The sequence below is a fragment of the Charadrius vociferus genome, unplaced genomic scaffold (assembly GCF_000708025.1).
Source record: "Charadrius vociferus isolate BGI_N301 unplaced genomic scaffold, ASM70802v2 scaffold172, whole genome shotgun sequence".
Classification (NCBI taxonomy): Eukaryota; Metazoa; Chordata; class Aves; order Charadriiformes; family Charadriidae; genus Charadrius; species Charadrius vociferus.
Window position 1 is genome coordinate 867,879 of NW_009647217.1, and position 9,362 is coordinate 877,240.

Here is a 9,362-nt window from a genome sequence, read left to right on the forward strand (position 1 = left end):
CTCACAGGCTCCTGGGCTCGGGGAGAATTGCCGGGTTTTGATAAGGGGCTCCGGCAGCTCACGCTGTTCCCTGTGGCCCTCGGAGCCTTCAGAGGCAGCCCGTTACCACTGCAGGTGCTCACGGAGCTGCATCTTGCGCGTTTTCAGTACTGCTCTGACCAAACGTGGCAGAAAAGCATCAACCCTAAAATACAGAAAGGGCAAAAGGAAGCTCCCTGTTAAGAAATGCTGTCCCCATTGAATTATCGTTTTTAAACGGACTTATTATCATTCTCTGCAAGTTGTAACGGAACCCAGAAATTGCTCAGGACCCCCCAGACTGCCCCAGGGCCCCACATGCTGCCCTGGGACCCCCAGAAGGACCCCTAGGCCCCCCAAGCTGTAGGGGAACGCTGGGACGGGGGAGGCATCAGACAGGGCCCTGCCCGCTCGTTGCGCTGGCTGCCGGCGCCTTGCCCCTGGGTTTGGGCGGACCTGGGCTGTTCCCAGGTGACCCCAGCATGAAGAGCGGGAATGGGATCCCGGCGCGCTGCGTCTACCTGGAGGAGATGGCTGCCGACCTGGATGAGCAGGATTGGCTGGACATGGACAACATCGAGCAGGTAGGGCTGCCCACCCCAGGCATCCCACTTGCTGTGGGGACGGGGACTGAATTTATTTCCTGGCAAAAAGCCTGTTGGTAAAGCCGAGCGTGGAGCTGCCGGCTGTGGCGCTGCTGGAAGCGGCCATGGGGGTTTTGGGGTAGGAGGCTGGAAAAGGTTTCTAATGCGCTGCTGGCAGCTCCTCCTCCTTCTGGGGGCTGCGGGAGGGCAGGCTGGGGATGGGGGGAGGGAGACAAACCGGCCTGGATGGGGTGTGAGGGAGGGACTGGGGGGCAGACGCTGCTGGCAGCGGGGCAGCATGTCACTGCGAACGCTCAGCTGCGTTGTTAGTCAAGATAGTCGTTCCCGGTGGGTTTCTTGGAGGGAATCACTTCTGCGAGGGCTGCAGGGGCTCTGCCAGGGGCCTGGAGAAACTGGTTTGCCGGAGGGTCTGGGTGTGGTGCTGGTACCTAATGAGGCGTAGAGAGAGCCCTTCCCAGCAGTGATTCAGCCCGTGGTGACACGGGGCTGCTTTTTGGGGGGGGATCGTCCCTCTGCTGGGGGCATTTCACTTCCCGTCTGTCTCTGTTGGTGCCCAGGCCCTGTTCACCCGCTTGCTGCTGCAGGAGCCAGGGAACCACCTGGTTTACATGACCTCCACCAGCACGCAGAACCTCTCCGCCGACCGGGACGCGGGGGAGAGGCAGATTCTGCGCTACCTCTACGCCTGCTTCCAGAGGGCAAGAGAAGAGGTGGGCAGGGGCCTCGGAGGAAGGTGGCAGCTGTGTCACCCAGCTTTCTGCTCTGGGGTGACCAGGCTGAGGTTTTAACGGCCAGAAGCGGACACCGGGGCCCCAGCTCCATCTCCTTCTCCTTGCGCAGATAACCAAGGTCCCAGAGAACCTGCTGCCCTTTGCCGTGCGCTGCCGGAACCTGACCGTGTCAAACACTCGCACTGTCCTCCTCACCCCAGAGATTTACGTCGACCAGAATGTGTACGAGCAGCTGGTGGACCTGATGCTGGAGGCGCTGAGAGGCGCGCGTAAGTGCGGCTGGGTTGTGCCGCCAGCTCGGTGCCACGAGGTTGCCCCTCGCAGTAAAGCTTGCGGGGAGAACGCTCTGGCTCCCTGTGCTGCTGGGGAGGGCGGCGTTCCAGTCGCAGCGTGCCTACGCGTGCTGAGGTTCAGCTGTTGGAGGACAGCGAGTAACAGCCTTGCTTCCCTCCCTAGACTTTGAGGACGTGACCGAGTTTCTGGAGGAGGTCATTGAAGCCTTAACGATGGACGAGGAGGTGCGGACATTCGGGGAGGTCATGGTTCCTGTCTTTGACATCCTATTGGGCAGAATCAAGGACCTGGACCTCTGCCAGATCCTGCTCTACACGTACCTCGATGTGCTCCTCTACTTCACGAAGCAGAAGGACGTTGCAAAGGTGGGTGCCTCCACCCGAGCGAGAGCTCCTTGCCGGCTCTGCCCACAGGAGGGGTGTGGGGCCCAAGCTGCTGAGGCCGAGCCCAGCCGTACAGCACAGCAGCATCCGCATGTGCGCTCTGACCCCTCCCCCGCTTTCCGGCGGCCTGTCCCAAACCCATCAGGGTGGGGGAGTTTTACCGGGGTTTGATAGCACCGGCAGCGTGTCCTGCTGTCTCCCCTAGGTTTTGGCAGGCTACATCCAGCCTAAGGACCCCAGCAATGGACAGATGTACCAGAAGACTTTGCTTGGCGCCATTTTAAACATTTCTTGCTTGCTAAAGACGCCCGGCGTCGTGGAGAACCACGGCTATTTTCTGAATCCATCCCGATCCAGCCCTCAAGAGATCAAAGTACAGGAATCCAACATCCACCAGGTGGGCTGCAGCATGAGCATCCTGCTTCCCCGCGTGGTTCAGGGCCCTCTTGTGGCCTGAGGGTTAAAGCCTGGGGCTTTATTCCCTAAACACCAATGCCCAAGTTCCACCACTGGCTCTTTACTAATCGGACTTGGGCCTAAGTGAATCTCAGAACTGCTTCAGATTTTCCAGCTGTAAGAGGCGAACAGTTTCGCCTGCTTCTGCGGGTTGTTGTAACCCCAGTCTCCCCGTCGAGCGGGTTGCGCTTTCTCACGGTAGTGGCCTGAGCAGTGGGAAGAAGGCAGGGTGGTGCTTGTGGAACACACTCCGGCACCAGAGCCTGAGGTGAAGGTAGTCTACCTTAGGCGTTGTAACTGCTGGGAACTGGGTTTCAGTACCTGTCCTGTAATTAAAGCGCTAATTGACTCCCCAGCAGAGAAAGCGACAGGCAATGTTTTCTCTCGCTGTGAAAGTAAACAGCTTCCCCAGGTGAGGGGTTTCCGCAGGTAGGGAGCAGAGCACCAGAAAGCAGGATATAAATACGGGACCAAACCTGGCTGTGGAAGCGGTCACAGAGAGGGGCTTTCCCAGTCAGGCATTCTTTCAGGGTTGCTGCTAAAAACGCGTAAAGAATTTTGAGTTTACTCCCCGCGGAGACTACTTGGTCTCGACTATGCTTTTGAGTACGTCCCTAAGTATCCTTTGCCGCCAGCCTCGGGATTTGACCCGCTCGTCCCTGTGTGTCTGACGGGTGATGGATAGAGGCGTCCTGGCCGTGCTCTCCTCTGAGAGCCCTGCCCTCCCAGAGCAGGCTGCGGGCTGGAGCCGGGAGAGCTCCGAGAGCAGTAACGACAGGAGAGGCAGAAGAGCAGTCCCACCAACGACTCCTCCATCCAACCGCGTCCTGTTTCCCATGACAGTTCATGGCCCAGTTCCACGAGAAGATCTACCAGGTGCTGAAGAACCTGTTGCAGCTGTCTCCGGAGACAAAGCACAGGATCCTCTCCTGGCTGGGAAACTGCCTCCACGCAAATGCGGGCCGCACCAAAATTTGGGCTAACCAGATGCCGGAGCTCTTCTTCCAGATGTATGCCTCGGATGCATTCTTCCTCAACCTGGGAGCTGCCCTCCTGAAGCTGTGTCAGCCCTTCTGCAAACCAAAATCTCCACGGCTGCTAACCTTTAACCCCACTTACTGTGCCCTGAAGGAGCTGAACGAGGAAGAGAGGAGGAGTAAGAACGTCCACATGAAAGGTAGGCCCATGCCTCAGGGAAGCAAGGGAATGGGAAAGGGGATCTCCTTGGGTCTGTACCCTCTCGAGCCCCCTCCTCACCAGTGCTGCCGGGTGGGACTGGATGCAGAGGTGCTTTTCGTTCCAGGTTTGGAAAAGGAGACATGCTTGATACCCGCTCTGAGCGAGCAAGAGCCGGAGTTCGCAAACAGCTACAATCTGGTGACAGAAAACCTGGTGCTGACACAGTATACCCTTCACTTGGGGTTTCACAGGTAACTGCACTGTCACTGTCCCCACCCGTCCCCTCCAAAGGCACCGAGTATGCCACTGAAGCGTGCAGCTTGGAGAGATGGTTTCCGTGTCTAGGCTTATATCATGTGTGACGTGAGTAACGTGAATGCCTAAGCTGTAGGTACCGGGTCATTCCCAGTGCTGTTTTCCACCCGTGCGCGGCCATGGAGACCGTTGGTAAATACTCAGAATGCAGAGCAGGGCAGCTGTGCTGCCCAGTACCTCTTGCTGTGCGTTTTGCTAATGTTTGAGCCTCAGGCTGACTGATTTTTGCAAAGGAACTTTGCCTGCTGGCGCTCACAGTCAATGCTGACAGTCCCTACGGGCTCCGCGTTATTTATTGAGATGTAGCAGCACAGTGCCGGGTGTCTGTGGGTCGCGCAGTTCCCCCTCTCCTCGTCTCGCTTCTCTACTAGGAAGCGTCTCGGCGGCAGAGCGCCTGCTCGCTGCAAGCTCTCCCAGCCGCCCCAGCAAATGATGATTGTATGTGCGGCAGAAAGGCGAGGTAGCTCTCCGTTTCCAGGAAAGGATTTTCTGGACACCAGAACGCGCTATTTTTCTCAGCTTCCCTCTGCAAATTGTTGCCTGGATACTGTGAGGTCACCACTGCTCTAAGCACCGTCCCCTTCTGGTTTATTCTCTAAATATAGAAATGGATGAAAAAGTTATGCAAGTGGCTGGTTGCTGGGAAACTGGAAGCGTCACCTCACAGGCACCTCTTGGGCTTGCCACATCCCTGACCTCGGTAGCCTCAGGGGGTTCGCAGCCACACAGGCTTGTTGTCTGTGCCACCACAGAGCACTTTGCAGTGGTTGCATTTTGCCAGGCCACTCTGCAGACTGCTGCGGTTCTTCAGTAAGGTCTGGTATCGTCCCGAGCCCTGTCTTGTGCTCTCCAAAGGCCTCCCATCCTGGCACCCCAGGCACATTACCCACAGGAAATAGTTTAGTCTCTTACAAGCAGGATAAAGTATCTGCTGGCTTCAGTATTGCTTAGGCACCCTGTGTGGAGCTCATGTACGTCCTGTCTCACCTCCTCCTTGCCTTCTTCTCTGGGTAGGTTGCACGACCAGATGGTAAAGATAAACCAAAGCCTTCATCGCCTGCAAGTAGCGTGGCGAGAAGCCCAGCAGAGCTCCAGCCCTGCTGCTGACAGCCTCAGGGAGCAGTTTGAGCGCCTGATGACCATCTATCTCTCCACCAAGACAGCAATGACGGAGCCGCAGATGCTGCAGAACTGCCTGAACCTGCAGGTGTCCATGGCAGTTCTGCTGGTGCAGCTGGCCATGGGAAACCAGGGGACGGAGCCGCTGGAGCTGACCTTCCCACTGCCAGAGGTCGAAAACAGCGCCTTGGCCTACGTGCCAGGTGAAGCTGCTGGTCCTGCTGGCTATCAGTTGGTTGGTCGGTCTGCCTGTCTGTGTCCTGCCCGCAGTTAACCGCCCAAGCCTCAAGCTGCTGATGTAACACTGCGTCTAGAGCAGCTCGTATGCGCTGCCTGGCTCCTTCAGGTGTTCGGAGCACCCAGACGTCCTCCGAGATGTTTACCGGCTCTCTGCCTTCGAAAGGAAGAGTGCCGGAGCGCATCAGGAAGTGCAGGGAGGGTTAGCCCCAGCTGCAGAAACACGGGCAGCGAGGTTGGAACTCCAAAGCAAGCTGGGCCCTTGAGTTTGCCTGGCAGGCCAGTCCTGGTACCTTCTGCATAAGCGCTGGGAGAGCTGTCCGAGGAAGCACTTTCCGTCCAGGGCAGGACACAGTGCTGCAGCTGGTGGCATCTTTCTCCACCTAGAATATTCCCTCTGAAGAGGGTCGCTGTACAATCTGGGGCTCGTTGAGGGGGCATACTTTGAGAACGTCGATGCTGCTGGCCTTCTAAAGATCCCTCCGATAGCCAGTTGGCAGAGTTTCGCCAAATACCCTATAGTATTACTATTCTCCCTATACGCAAAGCCCTCTTTGCGGTTTCTGTTGTCTAGAGACTCTCTTCCCTTGAGCTTTTGTGTGTGACAGTGCGTAAGATCAGCAGGCGGCTGCTGAATTTCACCCCGTGAGTGACCTGGCTTTTGAGGGAGGTAAAGTGAATCCTGCGTGCTACAGGTTTCCTCAGGCCAGGCATCCTTCACTACCGTGGTGGTGTTCTGCTACAGCTAGTGACTCCTGAGGCTTGAGTCGAATGGGGGCGACCGGGGCAGAGCACAGCGGGGCTAGAAAAGGGCAATACGTGAGCCGCCTGAGGAGGAACTCACGTAATCTCTGTTTGCAGAATTCTTTGCCGACAATCTGGGCGACTTCTTCATTTTCCTACGACGTTTCGCTGATGACGTCTTGGAGACTTCCGCCGATTCCCTGGAGCACGTCCTTCACTTTGTTACTGTTTTTATGGGTGATGTGGAGAGGTACGTACAGCCCCGGGTGTCAGCCCTGGGTGTTAGCCTGCTGAAGACCCAGAGGGGAGCAAGCGAGTGGAAACGGTCAGAGGTGTCTGGAGGTGTGGTTCAGACAGCTGGGGGTGGGCTGGTCTCTGTGGAGAAGCTGAATTCTGCCTGCAGGAGGCACAGGGAACAAGGGCCTGCCAAAAGACGTGAGCTTCATGTGAGGTACAAAGGGGGGGGGGTGTCTAAGTACTTGTTTGATCGTACCATGCAGGGGCCTAGTCAGCTAGAGATTTTTTGCTACTTGTTAAAGGGGGCTGTTGGGATCGATCTGTTTGGAGTACGTCTGTGAAGTCTGCTGTGGTAACTGGGCACTGAAGAAAACTGAGGAGTTTTATCGATCTTCCTGATAAGTTATTGCCACGTACACTACGTTTCTGCTGTTCCTCTGTTTATCCTTGCATGTGCAAATACAGCGAGCTCAGGGCAGTGGCAGGAGCAGGCGGAGATTTCACGTGGTGGGCAGCTCCCGCTGGCCCTGGGAGACGGAGGCTGTAGCTCTTCCCTGGCAGCGCCCTGCGGCGTGACTGTGGGCAGGCGCTTTGGCTTCTGCCCCGCATGTGTGGCAGAGGAGAGTTACCCCTCGCCTCGGTGGTTTGCCACATACGGGACAGCAGGCTCCACAGGCAAAGGGCAGTGGTCTCGCAGGGTAAATAGGAAGCGGGTCACAGCTGGGACATGGCGGGTTTGCTCGGGAGCTACGGTTGACCAGCAAGGGCAGGCCGCAAGCAGAGCATGCTGCTGGGGAGGGTGGGAAGCAACAGCTTCCCCTCTGCCTGAGATGGCACTGTGGGCACCAAGTGCGTGCCTTCACCCTATGGCTATGGCATTGAGAGCGAGCCACTGGGTGCCGGTGTTAGTTTTACAGGTGGTCTGTGACAAGTGGGCACTACTGCACGGGTGGGCATGGCTCCTGGGGCGTTTCCTGAACGGCGGAGTCCCTGCATCCTGGCCCTCCTGCCATCCCGGGTTTGTTCTCTTGTTTTCCCTCACAGGATGAAAAATCCCCACCTGCGCGCCAAGCTGGCAGAGGTGTTGGAAGCTGTGATGCCTCACTTAGATCAGGCCCAGAACCCGCTCGTCTCGAGTGTGTTTCATCGCAAGCGAGTGTTCTGCTCTTACCAAAACGCTCCCCAGCTGGCCGAGGCGCTTATCAAAGTCTTTGTGGATATTGAGTTTACCGGTGAGCACGCGAGGGGAAAGGCCGTCTTCCTTCTGTCACATCTGCAGGGGGAGCGTCTCCAGGGTTTGAAGTACGCCAGTGAAAACAAAGGGATGCATTTGCGCGTTGTTAAGCTGCTCAGCTGTGGTAGGCAGGCGGCCTTCCAGCAAAGCGTCAGTCTTGCCAGACTTCTGCCTTTTGCGGAACTGCATGTCTGGAAAGGGTAACCCCTGGAGCTCAAGCTTTTCAGCACGGCAGTGCTTCTTATGGGTCCGCACCCATCCTCGTTCACTGGGGGATCTCTTGTGCTGCTTTGAAATGGGGGACAGATGTCAGTTGTTTGCACAGGAGCAGGATTTTTGTTTCAAACAAGCTGTGAAAAAGAACAGACAGCCCCCACCTGTGCCTGCTGGCCACCTGAAATGTTCTTGCTCATGTCTAGGTGACCCGCACCAGTTTGAGCAGAAGTTTAACTACCGCCGTCCCATGTATCCCATCCTGAGGTACATGTGGGGCACAGATTCCTACCGGCAGAGCATCAAGGTGAGGCAAGATACCCATACACATGAGCGCAAGAGGCGCGTACATAAGCATGTGTGTGCAGATCGGTGTGGTGCATGCGGGACTGTGTCCTGCTGTTGGGACCACGCCACAGCATTAACCTTCTCTTGTTCCTCACAGGCTCTGGCTGATTACGCCTCGGAGAACCTGGAAGCAATGAATCCCCCTCTCTTCTTGCGCTTCCTGAACTTGCTGATGAATGATGCCATCTTCCTGTTGGACGAAGCCATACAGGTAGGGCTGAGGGCGTGGGCGGCCGCCAGCCCATCAGCAGTGGTTCTGGCTCCCCTGAAGAGGGCCGGGTGCGGTACCGAGCTCCTGGTCCTAGTGCAGCATCAGCTTGCTACAGCCCTGCCCACTGTGGGGTGGCTACTTGTAGGAACCGATTCCAGGGGGGTGGGCGATGCCCTGGGCAATGGCAGAAGGTGGGGGGGCCTGGGATGAGGCACACGGGGCACTCTGCCCTCCCCTCGCTCTCGGGAGGCAGGTCAGGACAAAGAGCAGCGAAGAGGCTTTTTCTAGATGTAGCATGAAGCGTGCTGGGGAAGCTGCGAGGAGATCTGCCTGTTGGTAATCTAGACGCAGTCAGCCTTTAAATGACCTCTCTGGGGTTTGATTATCACATCCCCATAGCCTTTCTGCCTGTGTTGTATCGCGACAAAAGCCTTTTGCCTGCAGGCTGTTCCCCTTTGGGTTTACAAGGTGAGTGCCGGGTGAACTCGTGTCCCTGGTGGGTGGTGACGGTCTCCTGCGCCTTTTGGAGCTGCCCGTTGCCGCTGGAAAGGGCGTTTTTGGGGAGCCTTTACCTGCCAAGGAATTGCTTCCTGGAGGCTGGCAGATAAGAAGGGTGATGTGGATATTGCCCATCTGGTTTTGAATGTTCAGGGACTGTTCTGTGGTTTGCTGTCCAAACAAGTTGCCCCGAGAAGCTGTGGCTGCCCCATCCCTGGAGGTGTTCAAGGCCAGGTTGGACGGGGCTTGGAGCAACCTGGGCTGGGGGGAGGTGTCCCTGCCCAGGGCAGGGGGTTGGAACGAGATGGTCTTTAAGGTCCCTTCCAACCCAAACCATTCTACGATTCTGTGTTTTATGAAGCGCCTCTGGTTCTGAGTGGCCTTTTCGAGCACTCGGTTGTACCTTTCGCATCCTAAATTGGCCTCCATCAGCCTGCAGCGGTGCCGAACAGGCCTGGCTGAGCCCTTGCTGCCCATTTACCTGCCTGTTCTCCCAGCTGCTTCCCTGCTCTGTCTTTGCAGTACCTCAGTAAGATTAAG

The 9,362-nt window shown here is 57.0% G+C and overlaps 1 protein-coding gene across 1 annotated transcript in view; it reads left to right on the plus strand.

Moving 5' to 3' along the window:
* Positions 1–9,362, plus strand: part of UBE4A (ubiquitination factor E4A) — an 18,119-nt gene that overhangs the window by 7,146 nt on the left and 1,611 nt on the right. The window contains 13 exon segments of the mRNA XM_009895940.1: positions 490–602; positions 1,181–1,333; positions 1,464–1,623; positions 1,811–2,013; positions 2,237–2,428; positions 3,331–3,664; positions 3,791–3,917; positions 4,996–5,303; positions 6,199–6,331; positions 7,363–7,550; positions 7,972–8,072; positions 8,211–8,324; positions 9,345–9,362. The exon segment at positions 9,345–9,362 is cut by the window's right edge and continues 154 nt beyond it. Coding sequence (XP_009894242.1) covers positions 490–602; positions 1,181–1,333; positions 1,464–1,623; positions 1,811–2,013; positions 2,237–2,428; positions 3,331–3,664; positions 3,791–3,917; positions 4,996–5,303; positions 6,199–6,331; positions 7,363–7,550; positions 7,972–8,072; positions 8,211–8,324; positions 9,345–9,362 — 2,144 coding nt within the window.